Source organism: Octodon degus, unplaced genomic scaffold, assembly GCF_000260255.1.
Source record: "Octodon degus isolate 3935 unplaced genomic scaffold, OctDeg1.0 scaffold00133, whole genome shotgun sequence".
In the NCBI taxonomy this organism is placed as follows: Eukaryota; Metazoa; Chordata; class Mammalia; order Rodentia; family Octodontidae; genus Octodon; species Octodon degus.
Window position 1 is genome coordinate 6,744,374 of NW_004524709.1, and position 26,787 is coordinate 6,771,160.

Consider the following 26,787-nt stretch of genomic DNA (forward strand, 5'->3'; position numbering starts at 1 on the left):
TAGAATGATTTGTTCTAATGGTGTTTGTAAATAGGATCACAAGTCCGCATCTTGTACAGCAATTAACCACTAAGAAGAATATATGCAGTGTAATATTTGTTGAAACTGTACTTCCGATTTGATTTGAAACTATCTCATTGCTGTTTATCAATAAAACTTTGAAAAAAAAAGAAAAAAATTGTGTTTGTAATGCAAACAAAAGATATGGCTATAACTATCAATATGTTCTACTAGAGTTCATTAAGTGAATAGTCTATCCATTGAGACTGTTCTAATTTTTCTTCCTTTTTTTGCAGGTGACATCACACAAAAGGGATATGAAAAGAAGAGGTCAAAATTAATTGGAGCCTACCTTCCCCAGCCTCCGAGTACGTACACCTTGATGAATAACAGATCACCTTCATTTAAGAATTAATTGCAGCATACAAAGAAGCAAACAGAAAAATCCTTTCTTAGTCTGAATCTGCATAAAGATCACAGATTTGATGTGCACACCTGACTGTCCAGTTCTTTAGTATGGTTACATATATATCATTATAGAAGGCATATACAGTTTTTCTATAAACATACCTAATTTAATAGCTATTTATCATCTGCAGGTAAAGGTCAGTATTTTGATTGCTTTGGAATGGTGTAATCATAAAAAGAACATTTGTGATTTAATCAAAATTCTTGGTTTAGTGAGTTAATTATTGCTATTGATTATGGTTTAAATTGGTAGAAGGCATTTGTGGTTATTATAGAATGACAAATTTAGAAAATGATATAATTTCCTGTGTGGCATGATGATTTGTTAAGAATGGCTGTTTTTTAAGATGTTTGTAAAGTGTATGTTACTGATTCCTGAAAAGTATCAAGTCTCTTTCCTTCTAGTGTTTTCACATGTGCAGATCTGGAGAATCCCTTTGGACTTGAGCTAAGCTGTTTAAATTGTGGGAAAAAGAAAATGGTACTAGAGTGGAGCTGCAACACCTTGCTTCTAGTTTCAGCTCTGTGCAGTTTGAGGGTGTCCTTTGAATATTCACTAGGCTGTGGGGGTGATTGAAAGCTAATGCAAGCAGTTTGTTTTCCTCTAAGAAAAAGGACAGTGACATACATTTAACTGTTCAGTTTAAGCTCATCCATGTCCATACCTGCACATACTCTAGTTCTGTTCTCTCCAGGGGCTCTGGCGTGCCCTGGTGTGTCAGCTCTGCAAGGGGAGCCCCAAAGGCTTGCGTTCTAGGCAGCTTACCTTGTGCATGAAGTTTCTGCTGTGCTTGCAGCTTTGTTTTGAAATTTGTTTGTGTGTGTTTTCTCTCTTTGATTTCCAAGGAAGTGGATGCAGAGGTGTCCTTTTTTGTGTAGCCGTGCTTACCAGAAGGGCTAGAATGCAGGGGTCCACCTGATGCAGCTTCAAGGACTGTTATTTGAGGAGGGAGCAGAAAAGGCAAATTCACTGGTAGAAACCCCGGAAGGAGCAGCTTAGGGGCAAGTGCTGAAGCAGCTGCTTAGAGGATAGTGTTCTTTCACTTTCCTCCTTTCTCTCCTCTTCTCAGAGGATTCTTTGGCATGCTGTTGGAAAGATGGGCTCGCTTGTTTTGCAGGTGCCTTCCAAGTCCTGGGAAAAGACCAGAAGGCAGAATGTTTGGATTTTGGTCTTTTTGCTTTACCCAACAAAAGTGAAACAGAAGCAGTTGCTGGCTTTTCCAGAGGCCGGATCCCTTTGACCCATGCTGGCTGAGTGCTGAGGACTTCTGTGCCTTGTGGTGTCCCTTTGGTCCCTTCGTGTGCGGTTCTGCATGGGGTCGGCAGCTCTGCTCAGCGCTGTAACAAATTTAAAAAAAACTAAAGTCTGAATTAATTAGTTTTTTTTCAACTTGTTACAGCAGCGAATGGAGCTGCCGTGGTTCGGTGTAGACTGCAACCCAGTGAAGGTGCGACGAGGAGAACATTCCGCTCTGCCCACATCGGGGTATGCGACATCCGAGAAGCTGCGGCCCGGGAGCGGGCAGCCAGCGCCGCGGGGAACCGGCCTCTCTTTTACTTTCGTTTCGGTGAGCAGCGCTGCTTTGCCCCAGGACAGGAACCGAGCGCTGGAAAGTAGCTGTGCACCTCTGCCCTTCCATGCACAAGTGCAGGATGTGGTGCTAGGCAGGTCTAGCAGCCTGTCCCAGACAGCATGCTCCTCAATCACCGAGCTTGTGTGATGGGACAGGAGTCAGGGCTCTGCCGTGTTTCCCGTTAAGATAGAATATGCCCTGACTCCATTTCTCAGTTGGAGCACCCTGTACTTGAGAAAAAAGGATGTATGACAACGATGAAGTTCTTCAAAGTATTGGTCTTCTGATTTGTCTTACAGCCAAAACCTTAGGAAAAGAATGAATGATTGAATCTTATAGTCTGAGATATGCTAAGGGCAGTGTTTTTTTGATACTTATATCTATCATTTTGCTATTTCCAAATAGCAAAATTGTAGGTTCTAGAAGGGGGGGGGAATCAAAACAGTTAATCATAATCTATTTTTAGAGGTAAGGATCCCATGGAATTACTTTGGACAGTAATTTTGCATGTAACAAAGTAATGAGACAAAGGATAACTTTTGGTGTGCCTTTTAATAGAATAAAAAATGAGTACTTGTCATGGGATTTTTGTTTTTAGGTTTATGGTTTAGATCATATCTCAAATAGAAAGTGTTCTGTACAAAAATAATAATATTAAAGGTGGCATTTCCAGCTATCAGCTTTGGTTTGGATTTGTCCTCTGTGCCCTTTCTGACAGTTACATCCCCTTGTGGGGAAAAGCTGGAGGATTGATGAGGTGATGAAGTTGGGTGTTAGCTCTAAAGTCCATTTCAGAATTTCTAATTAAAATGTGTTAAAAATAGAACTTTCTTGGAAGTGTGGATCTACCCTCCCGCCCAAGAACCCATAGTCCACCCCTGCTGTGTGATTTCAGGTCAGGCGTCATATATCTAGACAGTGGCTTCGTTCCCAGCTATTTACATGGTTTTTATTGCTAATCTCTTTAGGACAAGTAGCTGCAGTAGTCATTCATCACCTAGAACTTCATTCTCTGGCAAGGAGTGAGCAAGGCAGTTATTTCTTTTCTTTTCTTTTTTTTTTAAGGCAGTTATTTCTAAAGCAGAGTTTTTCTTCACCTGACCCCTTTGGAAAATAATTCTTTCTGTATAGGATCTGTATGAAAAGCACCTGATTTTCTCAGTTGCTTTTATACCACTATGTGGTTTCCTATAAGGAGTTTAAATTTTGATGACCATTTTTAAACAGTATTTTTATTACCAAAGAAAATATAATTTCTCTAGAAAGTATTTCAGAAATGTTTCTGAGATGACTTGGGGGACATACAGTTGTGAGTAACAGTGGTATTCTCTAAAAGTAGGTTGCTGGGAAGAATGTTCAGTTCGAGCATTATCTCCTGGCTTTGCTGTTGCTCAGGGAGTAAATGCTATTAGAGAGCTTGTGGAGACTCAGGTGCCAGGGAAGATAGACTGTGTTTGCTAAGTACCATACTGAATACCCACCTGAAATCAGATGGGACCAGCATGCTTGAAACTGTAAATAGGGCAGTGGTATAGTTAACAGAAGAAATGATCAGAAAGGATAGGTTGAAATCTGTTTCTACAAGAACAAAAAAATACTATTTAGAGGAACTTACTCATTGCATACTTACCCCCTTGCAGTATCTTTGCCAATGGAGTATCTTTTTCAAAATAATCCTTTATTAATCTTAAACCCAGAGCTGGGATATAGCTCAGTGGCATAAGCGCCTACTTGGCAAAAATGCAAGGTCCCAAGTTTGATCCCCAGCACTGCCCCCCCCCATCTTGCACATTAATCTTAAATCCAGTTAAGTTTTAAAAACAAAAAATAGAATCCACTATCTAGCACTCTCTTCAGGGATGTCTTAACAGCATGCTTTAGACCACTTTGGTGATGATGGGAAGTAGTGAGATTTTAGCATTGCTGTAAACAGTTAACAGTTTCCTTGCCTAAGTACGGCTTACTTTTCCTGTTACTTTAACAGCATTTAATGAGTATCTGTCATAGCTAGGTGTCACTTATGTGTCCATGAAGCATTTATCATTGTGGAGCCTGCTTTTCTTCAGCATACAGGTGGAGAGCAGGTATAGATGCTGTCCAGTGATTGTACCTGCCACCACCCTGTCCTATTCTTGGCTTGTGCAGCTCTTCTGCAGCATGCTTTCCCAGATGTCTGTGCTGCTTCCTGCATTCAGAGATTCACGCATACTGAAGCCCTTTGCCACATTTTATGCTTAGCCCAAATGCCACTTATCAAAGTCAGCCCCAGATCCCAGTCTTCATGATGTCTTACTTCTTGGTGTATTTCCCATAGTTACTAGATGGATGGTTGTTACCGGATGTTCTACCCCTAGACCCACTGCAGTGGAACATAAACTGAAGATTTCTAGTGTTGCCCATTCCTTCCAACTCACAGTGACATTCAGTAGCTGTTTGTTGAGCAGGTGAATGGCATGTCTGCTCATCTCATCAGCCTGTCGGCCAGCTGTATAACTTGTACATGTTTAGAGGATGGGGCAGGCTGGCTTCTGACTCCCACGTTGCCACCCATGTCCATTGTATCCCATATCACGTGGGCTCTATGAAAGCAAGAGAGCATTCAGAGAATTGGACATGCTGAGACCAGTGCCAGAGGGTTCAGTGCCTGGATTTGTGCATGCCTTAAACAAACCTACTTCAGGCATCTCTTCTTACCTATGATGACAGTTCTATTTTTATTTTTGATTTGGACAAATTTAAAAGATAGCTGGTAACATATGAGCACTAATTATTGACAGAAGTATCAAAGAATAATTTGATTTTGGACCTTAGCACATTGTAATTAGTTGAATTGCACTAATTTCTTAGCTCAGCTTGAAAGTGCCAGTATTTGGTGCTATAACTAAAGATCACCTGTTCTGGCATGAACTCTGTGATTTGGAGTGACTTGTTTGGCCACTTCATGTGGCTGATATGCAGACAGCTTTGTCTCCTGCTCAGTTGTCCTGCTAGGATTTGAGTGTTGTGAGGGAGAACATTGCCCATAGTTGGCAGAACATAACATTTGTGAATTTTGCACTTTGGTTACATGCAGAGTGAGACACTGTATTATATTTGAGGATGTAACTGTAAGCCAAGTGCCATTAGTTCTCTTTTCTGTAGAAAATAGAACTGGCTGGCTTACTCATCTGTGCCTAGTTTTAGCCCCTTGCAACTCTTCATATTAATAGCTGTGCCCAAATGGCAGGTACTCAGTTAGCTTTGTGTTTTCATTGTGCCCCCAAATTCCCATCTCCTAGCTGAGGTGCAGCTCCTCTGTGGACACAGGAGCCATGCCTGCTGACACATGTGAACTCTTCCTAACTGCAGTTAAGGAACACGTAGGCCAGTGTGACATGAGTTCCTTCAGCTGAGGAGTCATGCTGTGCCTAGAATGGATGAGGATAAGATACAAGTACAAGGTTAAATCCCAGAAGGAAAGAAATGTGTGAAGTTAGTGTTCTCTGCCATAAGTTAGCCTGAGTTTGAGTTCTTCGCAGTTTAATTGACTAGAGGAAACCAGCTTTTTATCCAAAGAGGGTAGGTCACCTGTGTTCCAGATGAGTCGTGTTCATGATCAGTCATACAGTTAGCTGGTTAGCTGCTCTTGGTTGTTCATCAGATGAATTTCCTGTTACTTTTAATGGCATTTAATGAATTGGGTTCCATGTTATAGAAAATAGTAGATGAGGGGAAACCCAGCTAAGCTCATTTTCATATCACATTCCTAGAGTGGAGCCAATATAAATATATTCACCTAAAAGTGAGGATGCTGTTATTTTGAAGCTGTGTGTGTGTGTGTGTGTGTGCGCGCGCGCGCATGCATGCATGCATGCACGTGTGTGTGTATGTGTGTTTGAGTGTGTGTGTGTGTGTGTGTGAGAGAGAGAGAGAGAGAGAGAGAGAGAGAGAGAGAGTGTTAGCGAGTTAGCAAGCTCTGAGGAATAAGAATATAGAACTTGAAGCTTCAGTCCTGACAGTGTACTTGTCAGTTTGTCTGATGAACATGTACCAGAGGTTGGGATAGTAAAATGCAGTGCAAATGTCAAACTTTTCACAAGTTTTAAAATCTTTTACATTTCTCTTTTCATGAGTTTCTAATAAAGTTAAAATAGTATAATGGGAAAATGATTATTAAGCAGATTTTAGTGTTTTATGGCAAAGGCCTAAATTCATGAGAGATGATATAAAAGTGACAACAATATGAGAAACAGGGGTAGGTGGTTGGGTGGATGTTATAGACGTTACGGTGTTTAGGATTATATTTCAGTCTTATGTTTTGTGCTGTTCTCATCTAAGTCAATATGAAGTAAATGTAGTGTATTTCTTATCTCCTCTTCACACAGTAAGTATTATTTACTTTCTGGCGAAGTTCTTGATTGCATGTATTGTAAGAGTAAGTGCTGCTGCCAGAACCAGAATTTGTAAGTAGGTGTTAGAAGAGAAAGGGACATGATTCAGAAAATGTTTTTGGACAGATCTGAAATATGGAAAAATCCCTCTAATTTCACAAAGCGTCTCAGGCAAGCTTCATGGTCATGACAGCCTCTGGTACCCTCCATAGAGTTGTGAGGAGAGCCTGTAGTATAGAGGTGGCAAGGCGGGGCTGAAGCTCCCATGGGTACCCTGGGCACTGTCATTTTACAAATCATATATCCTCATCTGCACCTGTGGTATCTGAAGTTAGAGGCAAGTGACTTATCCAGTATGCAATTAACGAGAATAGAAAGTGAATTAGGATCAGGTCTTCTTATCTTAAATTTCATCTATTTAAACAATTTTTTTGACTGGGAAGATAGCAAGGCAGCCTAAGTGCCTGTCTGGCAAGTTCAAGGATCTGGGTTCGATCCCCAGTACCACATGCCATGCCAGCCCTGGAACCCTGAGCATGATGTGCCAGCCATTGAAACCAGGTGTGGTGGTACACACCTATAATCCCAGCACTGAGGAGGCTGAGACAGGAGGATCACTAGAAATCCGAGCTACATAGCAAGACCCTGTACCAAATAAATAAGTAAATAAAAGATTTTCAAAAAATTCCCCATCTCCTCTTGATTCTGTTTAATAATATATTCAGAAACCAAAATTATCAGTGTACTTCTTCCATTATTTGAGTTTGGAAATCCAGGTTTCACCTCCACCCCTGCCCCCTCTACATTTAATACCCTAAATAACCAAATGTACTAGGGCCTTCTGCCCTGCCACACATTATGTTAGAGGGATAGATGTTTGGCCCACCCTGTGACTTAGTCTTAGGGTTAACCTGAGGATTAGTCTGTTGTCTACTGTCTCTTACTGTAGTATTAATGAAATAATCTACTGCATTTATCTGAAATTAGTGGATTGTTAAGGTGTCAGAACTAAATTTGGAGTTTTCTTGGGGGAGTCATCTGTTAATTACGTGGTAGAAGTACTTGATGTAAGATCTAACAAAATGGATTCTTCCTTTGATTTTTCTTCTTTTGGGCTTCAACAAATTTTCATATTTGGCAGATACAGAAGAGCAATCAAAGATGTGAGAATAATCAGGGCAGAAACTCAAAATTAGTGACAAGTTTCCCTTTAATTTGGAAGATACAGCTAAAAAGCAAAGTGAGCTAAGTTTGGAAATGACTTATGTTCAGAAGGAAGAGTTTGAGGCCTTCTTTTGTGTCCACCAAGATACAGAGTTAATGAAGTCAGCAGAGCCTTCCTTAGGCTGAAGTGGAGAGGTCAAACCTAGGCACAAAGAGGAGGTGGCGGAAGCCATGGGATTCCAGCTGATAATAGCGCAATATCGTGGTTTGCAGGCCAAGATGGAAACCACTATAATTTTATTACACTTCTGGATGAGTAGGGCAAGAGGAAGTGCTGAGTGACAGATTATTGGGACATTTCAGGACATGAAACATACCAAGACCATGTGCAGGACTTTGGAAACTCCAGGGTGTGTGTGCACAAAAAGAACTGAGTCTTGAGAGTTTCATTTCTTCCTATGCTGAGTTTCCTTCTTATTTTCATGTGGTGTGCCATGGTCGCCTACCTCTGGTTTGGAGTTCTGTACAGTCACACTGTAATTGTACAGGGAAAATAGAAATCTCACTAACATTATTGGCATTTAAATTGAGAACAGTGCTAGGAAGGCCCACCCTGGAGCTTCATTCTCTTTGGAGAGTGGTGCAGCAAGGTGTCCAGAACATACTGTGCTCAGTGGAGGAGGTCTGGGTGTAGTAAGAGGAACCCCTGTTATGAATTAAAAAAAGGAAGTTAGGAATAAAAAGAACCTTTAAATGTCACATAAGAGTGGTACAGGCCACCTGAGTTTAAATCCCACTTCTATTCCCATGTTTCCACAAATAAGATCTAATTGAGTGTTCGTTAAGAAATTAAATGAGTATTTACAAAATTCTCAAACTAGTGCTGAATAATGTTACCTGTTCTTGTTTCTGTTTGTAAGTGGGAACTGAGCCTTGCAAAACTTGAGAAACTGGCCCAAGTTACAATGACCAGTGCCAAGGTCCCAGGGCCCTGGCTTTTGACACCAGATCTCTCCATGGTGCTGTTTTGCTTCTATATGCAGTCTTGCTCCCTTATCCTCCTGAAGTGCTGGAATTAGTAGGTGCATGCCACCATTCCCAGCCCTAAATTCTTAGAGGATCTAGAGTTGATCTGGTGTGTAGAGTGCCTAGTATTTGTGAGATAAAGTATTCAGTCTTGTCATGTTTTTGCCTAAGCAAAAATAACTGTTTTGTCTTCCTGATCATCACATGTTAGCGGGGCAGTCATGTCTCCCTCAGGATACCTTCTTGCCCTGGACCACATTGATCTTTCTTAACCTCGACTACACTTTCAATTCTGAAGCTTTTGGCTGTTCCCTGGATTTTCTGAAAATAGTTTTTCAATCCCAATCCCAAAACTAAATCTAAATTTGAATATGAGCTCTCCACTGTGGTGAGTACTGCACTATAGTTAACATATTTTACTAATTGTTCATAGTTTCTGAGAAGGCATGTGTACAGCAGCATAATTTAGAAAGTAAAGATGTAGAATTCTCTTCGTGCAGGGCAAGGTTGACAACCTTCCTGTGACCCAGGTCTTCCTGTGGTAACAAGCTAAATTCAAATGGAAAGCTGGGCCAACAAGATAGCTCAGTGGACTAAGTACCTGCTTTGGCAAGTGCGGGGACCAAGGTTCGATACTCAGTCCTGCATACCATGCCGGCCCCACTTGGAGCCTGCGGGGCTCCAGACTGAGTCTGTGACTGAGTCTGAGTGTGGTGGCACATACCTATAATCCTACCACTGGGGAGGCTGAAAAAGGAGGATCATTATGAGTCTTGAGTTGTGTAGTGAGACCCTATACCAAATACATAAAAAATGGAAAAAAAAAATCTATTACATGGAGAGCTGTATATTCAATCAGTGGTCTTTTTTGCCTGACCATAACTTTAAACCCCTTCAAATCTCAATTGGTATAATGTCAGGTAGAATAAATGAGATGTGCACATTCTAGTTTGTAATTTCTTTTAATGCCTTACTGTTGAAAGCCCGCTGAAGTTGTTATTTTGTCCAGATTTATTAATTTCCTTTTAGAAACTGTATTGTGATCTATGCATTTCAACATATGAAGAGAAACATTCATCATGTTTTTATACAAAATTAGCTTTTGAGGACAGCCCTAGAAGATCCATGAGTAACACAAGCACTAGCCTACAACTATCTGTGTGGGTTGCCAGCAGAGGTGAAAGATGAAGGTGTAATTTCTAGAGGCACATTTAAATCAACCAGACAAGTACTGGTATAAGCATGCCAAGATTTAAGGCTAAATATTAAAAAAATAAAGGCACCTGATGAATCTTAGCAGCTTAAAAGTACGTATATATCTATGTCTCTTCCCAAACTGCACTAAGATGTCAGTAAACATTGTAAAGTCTAAACCCACAGAAAAAGAGAATGGTAATCACAATGGCAAATGTTTATAACATGTAAAGGAATTAATGGTCCCTCATTTAGCAAAGTACAGAAAAGAAGCTGATGGATTCACCCACCATAGAGCCCAAAGCAGAAGCAGTGGTTCCCTCTGCCTACCTCTCCTGGACGAGTTCATTTTCAAGGGACTTGAAACCAGCAGTTTGGGGTTCCTAGGCATTTGATCAGAGCACACACGCATGGTGAGTGCAAACAGCTGCCACCCCTTGTCAGGCACTGGCTGTGTTTGGTCACAAGCCAGCAAGCCAGAAGTCTCTTCTTTGGGCCAACAAAACAGCCCAGATAGAGGACCCAATAGAAGGGGCTGTGATGGTGCTTCACCATAAAAAGAAATCACTGGCTTGTACTTATTTCAGTGTAATTTATTTATTTATTTTTTAATTATTTTATTTTTTATTCATTTTAATGAGAAAAAAAGATAAAATAGCAATGAAACAGTTTCAAAACAGGTTAGTAGGACAGTAATTAATACATTGTGTATTGTTATCTTCATAGTAGTTACTCAGAGGACAAGATGCAGACATGATATCTTGTCTGGACAATAGTAGTATAAACCTCACTGAAGTAAGAGAAAGTAGTTGTATATCCTAACTATTTTTTTGGAACTGGGGTTTGAACTCAGGCCCTTTCACTTGCCAGGGAAGCACTTATTCCACTGAGCCATCTCCCCAGCCCCTATCCTAACTATCTTGTATATACATGCATTTTTTCACAACAAAACAGTCCTTTATATCCCCTTCTTTTGTTTTGTTTTGTCAGAGATGGGTGTTCCGTTGCTGTTAGAGATGCTATATTTGGAGAAGTCTTTAAAGGACCTTTTCATACTTCATGCCAGTTCAAATACTGTAGGTACTTGAATTCAGCAAAATAATCCAGGTTCAGGGAGATAGCTCTGTAGAATGGCTCTGGCAAAATAACCCAACGTAGTCCAATAGTCCATGATAGTAGTGAGTTATCAGCACATCTGGCAATTATCCGAAGTTGTTGACTTGAGCCTTTTGCAGCTCAGCATATTAATATAGCTTTACTTTTTATACCTCTTGGTTACATTTTTCTGCTGGATGCTTAAGACCAAGTTAAAGTAAGACCTATGTAACTAAAAATGTAACTTTTGCTATTTGATAAGGTCTGTCAAATTCCCTCAGGATTTACCCTGGAACCATGTACAGCACCTTGTGGATCTTTTGTCAGTGTCATGCATCTGGTTGAGTCATGGCCCTTGCTTGACCAGTTTGCTCTCTGCGAAAACGTGAGAGAATTTTTTTTCTCTAGGTGACTCTCCTTAGGCACACTATACATCATAGATCACTTTTCTCTGTGGCCCCATATTGTACTCCTATGATGTTGTATATGGTTTGATTTCTAAATTTCTGTGTAAAAAATGTGTAATTGTTTTTTTAACAGTCTATAGGGATTTAAATTTTAGAATATCCATGATGGATAATAATATCATTAAGCTTCTCTTCTGGATGTTTAACAACTAAAATTTGCAGGCCAAAAATTAGACAGGTAGATGGGCTAAAAAGCCAATATTTTGTCCCTGACCCTTCAAGGTCAGTGAGGACTCAGGACATAAGAGAGCCTCTGCTATGACATCCTGTAATTAAGTGGTATCCTTTCACTGTAATTCAAAGGGTAGTAAAAATCGACACAGGAGAAAATGAGACTTTACATAAAGATTATGCCCTCAAAGCAGCATATAAGTTTTCAACAAAAATGGAAATGTGAAAAAATGAATAAAAATAATCTACCTAGATTTCATATTGAAGCAAATGTACTACTCCAAATATTCTTTTATCCTTTCTAAATAAGCTGCTCTCTAAGATGGGGTCTTGGTTATTTTTCTTTCATTGCTGAGACAAAATACTCAATGCCCAAAATTAAAGAAGGAAACTTTTTTTTTGCTCACAATTTGTGGAGGTTTTTGTCTGTACTCGGCTGGCTCCAAGGCAGAATGACACCTGGCAGAGGGCAGTGATTCATGGGCACAGAAAGCAGCAGAAGCAGCAAGAGCAAAAAAGAGAGGAGCAGCCATAGATAGCAGGCCTTTATATTATGTGCAAGCTACCTGCCCCTGGGTGGGTGTAACACTCACACCTATAATCCCAGCATTGGACAGTGAGTGTGTCATACACCTCTAGAAGCCTGTTCCCATGACTGCATGGGTATTTGAGGGGACATGTAGAAATAAACCATAGCATTCCACCCCTGGCTCCCAAAAGACTCATTTACCTTCCTTTATGTGAAAGACATTTTAGCCATCTCTAAGAATTGCTGGAAGTCCTAACAGTTTCTGCATTTCTCAGAAGTCCAAATCCCAGTCACCTCGAAGGTGTAAGGCAGACTCTTAGCTGTGAGCCCCTGTATAAATGAAAAGTTAAACACTTCTAACATACAATGGCACAGGATAAACATTACCATTCCAAAAGGTACAAACAGCAGCATATGAAGCATTGGGACCAAAGAAAGTCCACAATCCAGCACTAAGTTCTGGAATTCCATGTGCAATCCACAATAAGCTGTAGGCTCCAAAGGCCTTGTGTGGTGTGTTCCTGTGGGCACTTCTGGTGGTTGTACCTCCCATTGCTTCTCATTTAGGCCTGCTTGGCTTCCTCCTTGCAGTGTTTCTTAGAAAATCTTCATTCCTGGCTTTTTCAAACTTCTGTGGTCCCTAGTGCTTCACCTTTGGCCTCATACTCACAGCTTCACACACTGCCCTCTCAGAGGCGTGCTGCCTTGCTTCCTGAACTGCCTTCTGAAATCTGGGTGGAAGCCTTCTTAACCTCAGAACTCTTGCATTCTGCATGCACCTAAAACCAGTGCTGTGCAGTGTTTACTGCCAGCTGGAGTAGTAGCTAGGCTTGCTTTCTTCACTGTAGGGGTTGAGTGCCTGGATCGCTGGACACTGAATCTGATTGTGAGAAACAAATTCTCAGTGCTGCTGCCATTCTGTAATCTGATGTGGCTGTTGCCATTCTGGAACTTGTCACTGTGGCTTTCTCCTCCAAGGAAAGTCTTTCAGTTTTGCAGTTTTGAGGCTGCACAAGGTGGAGTCCTGTTGCTTCTTGTGGTGCTCTCAGGCCAGCCTTTATATTCTCCTGTTTCTTCTCAGCAATTGAGATCTTCTCAGCTCTCTCTTTGCAGTCCACAGCTTTATTGAAGCTTCCTTTCTGGCCAAATTCACACTTTTAAATTGTCCTGCTGGGCTCTTTGCTCTTGATTTTTGACATAAATCTGGCTAAAGGCCTTAACAATAGCCATGCCACTGCCTGTATATTAGACTGTCCTGAAATTTCCTTTGCCAGATTGATCAGTCCACTGCCCTTAATCTCAGTCTCAGGCAAAGTCTCTGGATATGAGCAATATGTAGACAAATGTTTTGCCAAGCCATAACACAACTTACCTGGAGTCCAACAACCAATGAAGTCCTTTCCAAGCCTGGTCTTTACTGACAGGATTTCTATTAGCCTTCTGGTCTTCTGATTTTTGACCAGAATCTCCCAGACAGAACAGCCTTGGGTGTTCTGGTGCTATTCTTTCAGGCTACATCTCAGAACCAATCCCAACTTTTCCCACAAACGAATTTCAAAGGCTAGTTTTTTTGTTTTTTGTTTTGTTTTGTATTCAATATATTTAGTACAGGGTCTCATTATATAGATCGGACTCTTAGTGATTCTCCTGTTTTCAGACTCCCAAGCACTGGGATTGTAGGTATGTACCACCATGCCCAGTCTCAATCACAATCTCAGCAAGCCCATGGGGCAGGGCTGGCAGGGCAAGCCAGGAACTGAATGCTGGCTGCTGTGCTCTGCCTAAGCAGGTGCTTTAGTCTACTGAGCAATCTGGCCAGCCCTCAAAGGCTCTTGAATTACATGGTCAGGTATATCACAACAACAAGCCCACTCCTGTAGTACCAAGTTGTCCTGGTAACTTTTCCTTGCTGATGCAAAATATCTGATACCCAAAATTAAGGAGGGAAAGATTTATTTAGCTCAGCATTCAAGGAGATTTCAGACCATACTCAGCTGGTTCCAAGCCAGAGTGACACATGGAAGAGGGCAGCAGTTCATGATGGAGAAAAAGAACAAAAGCAGCAAGAGCAAAAAAAGGAGGAGTAGTGATAGAGAGCAAGCTTCTCCCTCTTTCATTTTTAATGTATTAGTACAGGGTCTCACTACACAGATTGGACTCAGTGATCCTCCTGTTTTCAGCCTCCCAAGCACTGGGATTATAAGTGTGTGCCAGCACACCCAGCCTCTATCACAGTCTCTGTGTTCTCCAGGGGCGGGGCCGGCACCACACACTGGGGATGGAACCCCTCTCCATCTCTTATACTGTATGCAAATTACACATCCCAGGGTAGGTGTAACACACCCATAAGCCCAGCACTGGACAGTGAGTCAACCATAAACTCTAGAAGCCCACCCGCTACTGTGTGAGGCTTTGCAGGGACATCTAAGACACAATCTGTAAGAGATGGGAGGTGAAGAAAAAAAAAAAAAAAAAAGAAAAGAGAAACAAGGGGTCCTCCACAATAAAGAGCAAAACCAAACTCAGGATGAGGCGAATCCTGCCTGATAGTGAACCAGCAAGGCTAGGGACCAAGCTTAAAGTACAAGAGGGTTCAGGAGAAATTTAGTGAAAACAAAAGCAGAACAAAAATATCACTAAGTTGTCATTTTTTACATGAAAAAAAGACAGGAAAGAGAAAGGGATTTTCCCCCCTTTGGAGTATTTTGCAAGGACCAGAAACCAACATGTTGGAAACCAAAAGAAACAAAAAGCTATAAATTTTAACTCCAGAATCATCACAAAGCAAAAGACAAGAAGGTGTTAGAGCTTGCTGCCGACTCTGATTTTCAGGCTGGGCATAGGCCTGATAACAGCAGTTATGGCGAATATGGGTGGTGTCAAGCAGTCCGTGTGTTGTCTGCCTAGATTCATGAGTGTGAACATAAAATACCAGGACCTACGATGTTTTATATAGACCTGTTAAGCTTCAAAAAGTCTATATCAGTTGGATAAAAATGAAAGGGAATTTTTGAAAAGATCATTTTGAAAAGATCATTTGTAGAAAGTAATTGGAAGAGGTCTGGTCACTGACAATTGGAGCATTTTAGTATATTTTCTAGATCAAGAGGCTGTTTATGAAGCCTAACAAAACAGCTACAGAATCTCTTGTCACAGTTCTAAGCTACGGAGCCTCATGAGAGATCCACACACATGCTACCATTACACATGCAGAAACTAAAATAAGAGGAATTGGGAGCCTACAGAACACACAATTAACTTTCACAGAAGCCTGTCATAGAAAATGAGGGACTAAGATTTGTTCATTTAATTTTTTCATGTCTGACTTCTTTTCAAGTGTTAACTGGTCCTTTTCTAAAGAAATAACAATAAGTAATGCTCAGTGGAAATGATTTATTTCTCAACTGTAATGATAAAATCTTTCCCAGGGTGCTTAGTTTTATCTCGATTGTATCCTGTTCTACTTTGTTATCTCAATATGGTAGGTATCATGATTGGCAGATTTGGGTCAGCTTTTTAGCCAATAATCTTTGAATCATTTTACTGTCTAAGATAGGATGATTTTTGAGAAATCATCAAAACTCCTCAGATACATATTTCTTAAAGTACATAGCATCAAACAATGTAAATTTCCAGAGAGTTAGTGATTTGGAATGAGCAAAGCTGAAAGTTGTTATGTACAGATCACTGCCTTGTTACCTGAATTATATTGCTAAAATACTCTTAAGATTTATTTTAACATTAACTTTTCTGATAAACATAGTTTAAAAATCTTTAGCGCAGCGAATTAAGGCACCTGCAAGCAGGCACAGGGGCCAGGGGTTTGATCCCTGGGCCTGCTGTGCTGGCCCCACCCCAGGGGCACGCTGAGACTGGGATTGAGACTGGGCGTGGTGGTGCGAGCCTGTAATCCCAGTACTTGGGAGGCTGTAAACAGGAGAATCACTACAAGTGCTATCTATTAGTGAGACCCTGAACAATCTGCAGACTCTTCCCTAAAATACAGAAAAATAAATAAAATAAAAATCTTTTTTGAGACTGAGTCTTGCTGTATAGTTCAGGCTGGTCTTAAACTCACTAGGTGTATCTAGGCAGGCCTCCAACTTATGGCAGTCCTGCTGCCTCAGCCTCCCAACTGCTGAGATTATAGATTTATGGCACCACGCCTGGCAAGTTTAAAAGTTCTGAGTTCATACCCGGCATATTTACTGTACAGAAAAGTCAGGTGTTGACTCTGTGTGCAGGCTTCACTGTTTGTCCTGTGATGTAATGGATGTTCGTGACCAGGTGTGTGTGCTGCTATTTCTAAAGGCTGCAGTGGCCAGGCAGAAGTAGTCTTCCCACATGGGGAGAAATCCTCTGCCCCAGACTAGGATGCTGCTCACCTTCTGCTCATACCCTGTGAGGACCCCATTTCATCCCACATGCAACTTCAGGTTTACAGTGGGAATGGCTTGAATCAGGCTTTATTCCACCAAATGATTTACTCTCCAGAATCGGCTAACTGTAGGTAATGATCCAGCCTCACCTTCATTTTGCTCTTTTCCTCAAATCCAGGGGTGGACCAAGCTTTGCCACAAGAACGCCGGACTCCTGTCACTCCTTCCTCTGCTTCTCGATACCATCGCCGACGGTCCTCAGGGTCACGAGATGAGCGCTACCGGTCAGGTAAGGCACCAGGTTGGGGCTGTGAGGCTTGTGTCTGCTGCTGAATGGTCAGTGCCTCTTCTCAGCAGCTGTGAGGTCAGCACTGTCCTGTGTCATGCACTGTGCAGAGCTCTCCAGGACAGATTGTCACTTTAAGTAAATAGTAACTCTTTTCTTGTTTGGAGCGACAGTGTTGTCTATTATTTAGAAAGCCATAATAACTGAAATAATCCTTTTGAGTCAAAATTTGCTTTTCTAGGTGTCACAATTACATAATTAGTTTTTTGTTGTTGTTAATATATTTTTTTCTTTTAACCTCAGTGACTTCTGTTTTAATTACTGTTTTTAGGAATGATGCAGAATCCTTAAATTTTCATATGTCTAATGTTTACTGTTTTGTTTGTATTTTATGACACCAGCCACAAGAATGCTGCCTTGGAAATTCAGTTTTATGAAAATTATAAACTGGGCTTGGCCAAATTAATTTTTTTAAATTAGTTTAGCAACAGAAAACATGATATGATCAATTGTTAAGAGTTTTCTTCTAGCATGTAAACGTAAATTGCTTTTTCCTACTTCAGTAACTAATTTTTTTACTTGGAGATTACCCGTAAGTTCTCTTACTGTAACAAGGTTAGGAGACATGTGTTGGAACTGATATGAATTACATTTGTACGTCACTTTGTTTCTCAAAATACTTTACCCAGATTTTGAGGTTTCAAAGTAAGCATGTTGCATCATTATTTCACATAGCTGAAGCTGAGAAAGATCGATTCATCTAAGCCATACCATTCTATTTTATGAAGAAAGAAAAAGGAAAGACACATAATACATTTGGTGATAGGCAAGTGGTTAGGCTGGGATGGGGGCAAATTTTAAAATATTTTGTGTACCATGTTTGGGAATCTGGACTTCATCCTAAGGGAATAGGGAATCACTTGAAATTTTAAATAAAAGCAGTGTGGGAGCCAATTTTGAGTTTGAAGATGACTTTAGTAGCATTGTGGAGTGTGGATCAGGAGTGGAAGAATCTGAAAGACAGAGCTATTAGTCAGTGTTATTAGATTTGAATGTTGAGAAGATACAGGTTGAGCATCCCTAGTCTGAAATGCTCCAAAATCTGAAACTACTTGAGCACTCACATTATGCTACAGGTAGAAAATTCTACACCTGAGTAGTTATGATGGATTGCACTTAAACACCTGTGCAGTAAAAACGCTATATATAATTACTTTGTGAACGTGGGTACAGAATATAAATAAAACACAAACGAATTTGTTGTTTAGATTTGGGGTCTGTTCCCAAGATATTTCCTTATGTGTGTACCAATATTGCAAATCCTGAAAAAAAAAAAAAAAGCCCGGAAAATCAGAAGCAGTTCTGGTCCCAAACATATTATAAAGGAATACGCAAGCTGTAATAGCAGTCACCCCTGAGTGCTAAGTCCACATGGCATTGGGTGAGAAATGGCATCAAGGGTGGGTACTGGATGCTTCAGCTACACCCCTTCACAGGTGCTGGTCTCTGTACCAACTTCTGTGTCTTTAGAGAATTAAGGTTCCTGTTGAAGATGTAATTTGCCTCAGTTATTAGCATACTATGTAGAGGATTCTATGAAATATTATAGAAATGTTCCTTCTCAATAAAATTATGTAAAAAAAAGAAGAAGAAATGTTCCTTAAAGTGTCCTGAGAGATATAATGGAAGATGCAGGTGTTCCACATATATTATTTCAGTTTTAAATGTCTTTCTACTCTTCATTTGTAATAATCACTTTGATTTGCATACAGAAGGCCACTCATGTGACCCTTCCGTATACCTCTGAAATCTCAATTGGGGAGGGTCTCATTTTCTATGAACAACCCCAAAAATACCCCCTTCATGTATCATGGCAGCTATAATAAAGCAAAGTGAAAAGAGCCCTGGTAAGTTTTGGAGTTTCCTTCACAGCCTTAACACTGTATTCTAGGACATGTACTATTGTCACAAATGTCTAGTTGTGAATTTTCTTAACTTACATATTTTATTACATACTTTCCATAAAGTATATGTTCATACATAGATTTATAAGTGAGATCTGTGTTAGGAGGAAATTCCTTTAGCCTGTTTCCAGTGTACAGATTCAAGTGCCTGTTTATTTTCTGGTTTATTTTCCCTTGAGCCAGTGTGAAAGTATGAATCAAAAATGTGTGACTCCAACCACAGCAACCTGAGCCTGACTATTATGGGCTACTGGACTCTTTTAGAATATTTTGCTGAGTTTACACACCTATAATATTCAAATAATGGAACTTAACAAAAAAAGGGGATACAGATGAATGTCCATTTTGTATCGGTATATTCAATGTGGTTAGGATAGATAATATAGTTACATTCTCTTAATGAATAGAGGAATTTGTTCTAATGGTGTTTGTGAATAGGATCAAGTCTGCATCTTGTACAGCAATTAACCACTAGGAAGAATGTATGCAATGTGTTAGTATTGAAACTGTCCTACCAATTTGATTTGAAACTGTCTCATTGCTATTTGTTTCTTAATAAAATTATGAAAAAAAAAGAAAAAAAAAGGTAGCTGTGATACAAACCCCAGGACACCCACCCACCCAAAAAGCCAAAGAATAGTTCCTGTGACATTCCACCTTCCTCCATTTAGTTCTTCTTGGTAATCCACCACTAAGCTTGAGTACTTTGCCCCAGCAAAATTGTAAGCATTGTTAGGTTTTTGTGTAAGACTTGCTGTTGCATGGATAGCTGTGATTAATGAGTCAACCATCTATGGCTACCAGTTACATTGAGATTGTAACTGTATTTTTACTTTCTGTACAACAAAAAAGCTTTGTAAATAAAATCTTAACATTTTGAAAAAAAAAATGTGTGACTCATCGAAACAGCTCCTGAAACTCTCTGACCACTTATCTTGCTATACAGCTACTTTGGTTGCTCTAGTAAACAAATTATGTTAGCCAAGAAACAGTTCTATGATCTATTAGATAATTGACCTAATTAACAATCCAGTCAGCCACATAATCTCAAATTTAATCTCTCCTGGCTGTGTGTTTCCATTTCATTTCTAAACTCATGACCTTTCATTGTAATGAACTGTTACTAGAATTCTTTGTAGTAGACTATCTCTTGTTTTTAGTAATCTTTTTGGAGGACTTAAATTTGGTTTGGAAAGTTAATAAAGAAACAGATGTATAGGCATGTGTTGGGTGCCTATAATACAGCAGATTATATTAGGCAATTTATTACTTTTACTTTATAAAGTCTAACTTAGAGTTTAATTGCTGGCTGTGTTTAACATCCCATCCCCAAAACATTAAAAAATCTTGAGATATGTTTTGTATCTATTGAAGCCAAGACCAATCATGACAAAGAAGAATGTTAAAACTCAAAGGTAACATACTATTTCCTAATATGGTTAGAATTATTTTTTCTCTGAGTTTAGATGCAGTTTAAATTAATGGCTTGTGTTTTTTATGTGCATGGACAGCAGTACCTGCTACTTTAATGATCAGGTTCTCCTGTCTGAGTGCTGCTTTCCTTTGCAGTAGACTGCAGTGAACCTTCTTGTTCCTCAAGGATGGGGAACCTCAGAACCTGTAGGTTCCTAAGGGAGCTTGAGACCTTTCCAGAATGTCTGGGGCTTCAACCGTATTCTAAATAACCCTATCATGTTGTTGGCCTTCTTTGCATCCTGTTTCCTTGATGAGTGTACAATAAGGTACACTCATTGGAAAAAAAAAGGTACACTCATGTGGCTGCATGACAGGTGATGTTGGCTTTGCTTTGGCAGCCAGTAGATATGTGATTGTGAAGTACTGTGTTTTTAAGTCTTTCAGTCTATTTCCTAACACAGTAAACATAAAAAATGCTAGTAACCCTATTAGCATAAGTTTAAGGTTTTCAGCAGTGTTTAGGAGTTTAGAATATTCTTTGAATTTAAGACTCAAGTCTTTTTTAAGGTTGAGAGATAGGAAGTAGAGGCCTTGACATCTAAACCCATACATTAAATTAATGTCATTGTGACAGTAGAGACTTAAAGTGTGAGTCTGGCAGTGTTCAAATTCTGGGGAATAGGTTGTGGCCTAGTACTTACTCATTCAGCAAACATTCCAGTAGTTTTGTGTACTGAACATTCTGCTGTGCACTATGGCTGAGACAAATTTAAAGATATAATTGTTTAATTTCATAGATTGGGGGGATTTATCTATCTTGAGTCAACCTGGATTTGCCAACTTTAATGAGATTCCTACCCTGTGACCTCTATTCTCTGAAATCAATTTCTTCATTATTGATTTTTAACTGATACAGTGTTATTTTCTTTTCTACAGTAGAATATGATGGACAGACTAGGAGAGATGAATCCATGTGGTGGAATGAAAGTAGACTGCAGCGTTAGCTCAGTATCTGCAGTGATGATGACAGGCTCCACCTGGGGAGGGTTGTCCACTGTGGTAGCCAGTATCCACTTGGCATCTGTTAAATCAATGAAGACAAAACTCTGTTCTTCTGATAAGCTAGTGACCTGTGAGAGCAAGTGCCATATTGAACAATGCAGGTGTGAACATTGCCAGTCAGCAGTCAGTCCCACTGCAGTGAAGGTGCTCAAGGGCTAAGGCTATACCTGTGGAGAGAATGCACAAGATGACGTAAAAAGAGCATAAATGTCTGTTGGCCCAACATTGAAGCAAGTGAAGTTAATCTCCATATCTGTGCCCCATTTCATGGAGGAAATGTTAGAAATGAAAATGTAGCAGGAACAGTTTTTTTTTTTTGGTGGGGGTGGGGCTGGCTCAGGCTGCCTTAAGGGCAGGTGTGGTGCTCAGATTGAACTGCAGTCCTTGCCACTGACTGATTTTGCTCAAGAAAGTGCTTTAGATAACTGAGCTGACCCGCCAGCCCCTAGATTTTTTTTAATTGAATTGGATTCCTGGCTGAAAACGAGAACAGGTTAAAAGGTTCTCTATCATCATCATCATCATCATCATCATCATCATCATCATCATCATCATCATCATCATCATCGCCGCCGCCACCACCACCACCACCACCACCACCATCATCATCATCATCATTTTTTTGTGGAACTGGGAATCAAACTCGGACCTTTTGCTTGCCAGGCAGGCACTTATGCTGCTGAACTTTCTCCCTGGCCCTAGGGTTTTGTATCATTATTACATGTGTGAAAAAATGATGAACCAAAATTTATGGTATGCAGTAAAAATATTACTTGGAAATGAATAGAAAATGAGTCTAAAATATTTATATTAAGTAGAGATCCTAGAAACTAAAAAAAATAGGCTTTTAAATTGTTAGGAAAAGCCAGATGTAATGGACACTTAGAATCTTAGCACTCTGCAGTGTTCAGAAAGAGCACAAATCTGAGACCAGTTTGGGCAACTTATTGCGACCTTTTTCAAAGTCGAAAGAAGACTAGGGTGTAGCTTAGTGCAGAGGTCCTGGTTTCAGTCCTTAGAGCTAAGAAAAAAGAAATCTATAGAAAGGAGAATATAATTAAAAGGAATGAAAAAACATTAAAAGAATAAAACAAACTCATGGATACATAGATTTTTGGTTTCCATTACAGTATGTAAGGAACTAATAGAAAGTGATAATGGTCAGTGTCATAAAGGAGAATAATAAACTGAAAACCAACTCTTTCTTTTGTTTTTGTTTTAACCAACTCTTTCTAAACCCACCAAAGAACTGAGAGCATAGGATGGGCTCTCACCAAAGAGTTGGAAATGTATAATGTTAGCAGAGAGATGTAAATGCTATGAAAAGTCAACAGACAATGCTAGAAACTTAAAACCGTAGAAATGAAGAATATTCTTGATCATTTCTAGACTAGGCATGAGTAAGTCAAACATTGTGTTCTATGTAAGGAAAAGGAAGCGTGCTAGTGAAGGAATTAATGAGAATAAAAATAGAATCTGTTGTTATTCTTGTCCTAACAAATAAATATCTGTTCAGGGTGGCAAATACAGAATATTGGGTGATTATATCATGTGTATTAGTGAAATGAATGACAGCATTGTTGTAGGAAAGAGGAAGCAGAATCATGAAATATCATATTAGGCCAGTTGTGAGGGTACATACCTATAATTTCAGAACAAGGGAAGCTGACGCAGGAGGATCATCACAAGTTTGTGGCCAGTCTGGACTAGTTAGTGAGTGTAAGACCAGCCTAAACTGCACAGGGAGACACTGTCTCAAAACAGAGCGCTACAAAGTACTTATCGCCATCCATGAGGTAGTGTAATATGATTTGAAAGTGCTCTTGGTCTAATTTTAAGTATGTGTTGTCAAATCAGGGTAACCAGTAAAGAAATAGTGTAAAAATGAAGTGCAATTTATACAGTGAGAGATGAAAAAATATAATCATATAAAATGCTCAAATAAAACTTAATATGATAAAAAAAATTTCAAAAAAACTTAATATGGTAAAAAAGGAGAACAAAAATGGAACAAATAAAACTAATAAATGGGTAGATATTAATCCAAGTATCAACAGTTTATTCCTCAGTGATCTAAATATAACATATAAGCAATTTTTAACAATTAAAAAGAAAGACCCAACTATATATTTATAAGAAATCTACTTTTAATATGCATTCATATGTAGATGAAATTAAAAGAATAGAAAATATTACCATTGTAACACTCATCAAAGAACCTACCAAACTTGAGAAGAAAGAAAGTTATGAGGCATAAAGAGAAGCAAAACATAATGGTAAAGGGATTGCTTTTCTAAGAATCCTTAAAGGTAGTATACATCCAACAGAACATTAAACCATAAGACAAATATGTATAAAACATGATCCAGAAGTAGGTCTGTGATGGTAGAAAACTTCAGCAAAAGTGTAAGTTTCTATAATTGACAGATTTAGCAGCAGAAAATCAGTGAGGATGCAGATAAACTGAACAGCACCGTCAATCAAATAGATTTCAGCTGGTATATGTAGAGCAGTTCATCAACAGCAGAATACCTATTCTTGAGTTCACACAGAATAGTCACTGAGATAGACAACATTCTGGGTCATAAAACACATACAAATGTAACATGTAAAAATGAAAATGCAAAATTAAAAAATTCTCAGAAATTAGCATAGAGGAACAACAAATTGAGCCTCAGCTTGGGGACAATTTGGAAATGCAACACCAAGAGCTCAATCTATGAAACAAAAAAATCGTTAAGCTAGACTTCATTAAAATCAGAAACATTTCTTCTGAGAAAGACTCACATAAGAAATGAAAAGATGCAACAGGTAATCAAAATATACAGTGAATTTTAGCTTAAACATATTATTCAAGTAAAAGATATATTGCTATTAATGGCCTTCAGAATATTCCCCTTGCCTCAAACACACGTCTCCCATTGTGCTTGACATTTTGTGAAGCAGTTCTGGAACTTCCCGTTTGTGTCTTTACAGGGTGTGATCAAACGTACCGTGAGTGCAGCTGCTCGGGGCCAGCCAGTGGAAAGGCAGACATATAAAAACACTGTTGTGTGTCCTTATCCACCTTATTCATCAGCTCTGGTACCATATGACTTCAGGCTCTTCTCTGATAGCAAAACGATCATGAAATGTAAACTGTTAAGCTAAGTTGAGACATGAGGCACCAAGGACAGTACAATTAAAGACACGCATGAAAGAGGATTTCTAGAACTGTTTTAGAAAATGGGAAGAATGGGATATGTGTGTTTGAGATGAGAGATGAGGAAATATTTTGAGAATTGCAATGGCTCTTGTATAGCAAATTTATGAACTATTATTTTTCACTCACATGTCATTAACCCAGATGGGAGCTGAAAACCTTTGTAAAGCATATCTGATGAAAACTACTTATATCTAAAATATAAAGAGAGGGGCTGGGGAGATGGCTCAGTAGAATAAACACTTCCCTGGCAAGTGCAAGGGCCTGAGTTCAATCCCTGGTTCCGCTGCCCCCCCAAAAAAATTAAAATATAAAGAGAACAACAAATTGTTGTTCTTAAAAACTTCAGAGTAAGAAAGTAACCATAAGTTACAAGCATAAATAAGCATAGGAAAAGATGTTCCACATGTCATGAAGGAAATGCCAGTCACTATGACAAAATGCTGTTAGAACTATAAAGAACTAAAAACAAGGAAAGCAAAATGCTGGCAAGGATGTGGAGCAAGAAGGATTATTCTAGGCAACAGTACAGAGTGGTACACTCAGAAAAACAGTTCGACATTTTTTAATAAAACTATATGTGCTCTTGTGTGATTCAGTAACTATGCTCCTTGGTATTTACCTAAAGGAGTTGAAAACATGGTCATACCCATTGCTAAAATTATAAGCAACCAACCTTGTCCTTTGACAGGTGTTACAATTTTTAACCAGATGTTGCCCTAAAGATTATATGTCAGAGCTTCGGAAGCACCATAGCTGAGTTGCTGTAGGAGGTAGGCCTTGTGAGGAGAGGCGGGTCACTGTGGGTGTGACTGGGAGGGCCATGTTTGAGTGCTCTACTTCCTCTCTACAGCAAACTGCGAACCAAAGTAAACCTCTGCTGTAAGTTGCGGGTGCCAGGTGTTTTGTCCCAGGAGCAAAGAAGAGACATCAGGGGAATGAGTAAACTCATATATCCAAACAGTGGGATAATAGTGCTAAGAAATGAGCTGTTAGGCCAGGAAAAAAAACATGAAAGCAATGTAAATTCATATTAATTAAGGGCTGGGGAGATAGCTCAGTAGAATAAGCACTTGTCTGGAGTTCAGTTCCCAGTACAGCAAAAAAAAAAAAAAAAAAAGGGGATGACACCAGTACTACAAATGACTTTGAAGGCAAAAAAAAAAAAAAAAGATTCATTTTGAAAATGTTTCTTCAAAAAGTAAGCTAGTTGGCTTATGATAGGCCTGAAGTTCTGTTCCATTTTCTACTTGGTTTCTTTCTTTCTGTCTTGTCTTGTATTGTATTGTATTGTTATGTGGTATGTTTTTGTTTTTTCAGTACTAGGGACCTAACGTAGAGCCTGTGCATGCTAGGTAAGGACACTACCATTGTGGTGCATCTCTACCACTTCTATTTTTGCCTTTAATGATATATGAGTATGTTTACTTTCTGATTTTAAGATTTGTAATTTTATTCTGGCACTTTTATGATTATAGCTTTGCTTAGGAGCCATGGTAGAAAAGACATTCTGTTATTTTCTACTATGAGCAGGGACAAAATTAACCTGTTTTGTTCTTCTCTCTTTCCTTACTATCTGCTATTAATTAGTAATATCTTCCTTTTTGTTTTCCTTTTATACTATTAAATGTGATACCTAACTTCCAGCATTAGAAGTAAGCAAGCTGCAAACTTCTTTGGCTGTGATCTTTTTTCATTTCTCCCTCATTATTTTATTTCTGTGCTGATAATATACCCTGATAAAGAATAAAATATTTATAGTCCAGTGTGTGACTGTCACCTCTAGTCCTATTTTCATCTCTGGCTGTGAACGTGTCTGTGTCTTTGTGTGTGCCTGTAGGTGCGTGTGTGTGGTTGAGCCCAGGAACACCACTGCCCCTGAATTGCAACCCTAGTCTGTTTTCATCTTAGTTCTAAACTTTAAAATACTCAGTACTCCTTGCCAATCCCCTTGTTATCGTTTTTCCAGGCATTTATTGGTTTGCTGAAAGTCATCATCTTAAGTTTTCTCAAAGAGAGTTCTTGAGAAAAATATTCTTTGAGTTCTGTTTTTAGAATGTTGTGTCCAGTGACCTTTTTACTGAGTGACAGCTTTTGGCTCATAATGGTATCTGTGGCTCATACTTTTTTTTAACCTTAAATATCTTGTAGAAATTACTGCACATTTGGTATTGCTGTGTAGAAATCGGAGGCTAGCCTTTTTGTTGATTTGTTTGCATCTTTAATTGCCTTAGCTATTAATGTGGTTCTTTAGTGTATACTCAATTAAGTTTCCTAGAATAAATATTCTATGGTGTTGATCATTCTCCATGTCTTTTGAATTTTCATATGGAAACATTTGAGGATGCTTTCTTGGTTTTCATTCTTGATGTTTAAGTACTGTTCTCTGGTTTTGCGTTCCTTTTTTTTTTTTTTTTTTT

At 39.2% G+C, this 26,787-nt stretch overlaps 1 protein-coding gene across 5 annotated transcripts in view; it reads left to right on the plus strand.

Moving 5' to 3' along the window:
- Dip2c (disco interacting protein 2 homolog C) overlaps positions 1-26,787 on the plus strand; it is a 213,139-nt gene that overhangs the window by 7,138 nt on the left and 179,214 nt on the right. For 3 of the 5 annotated variants that reach the window (XM_023701324.1, XM_023701323.1, XM_023701328.1), the window contains exons 2-4: positions 297-368; positions 1,869-2,036; positions 16,616-16,726. In XM_023701324.1, the coding sequence (XP_023557092.1) occupies positions 297-368; positions 1,869-2,036; positions 16,616-16,726 (351 nt within the window). The remainder of the gene's footprint in view (positions 1-296; positions 369-1,868; positions 2,037-16,615; positions 16,727-26,787) is intronic. The other 2 variants (XM_023701327.1, XM_023701325.1) reach the window with 1 other exon arrangement.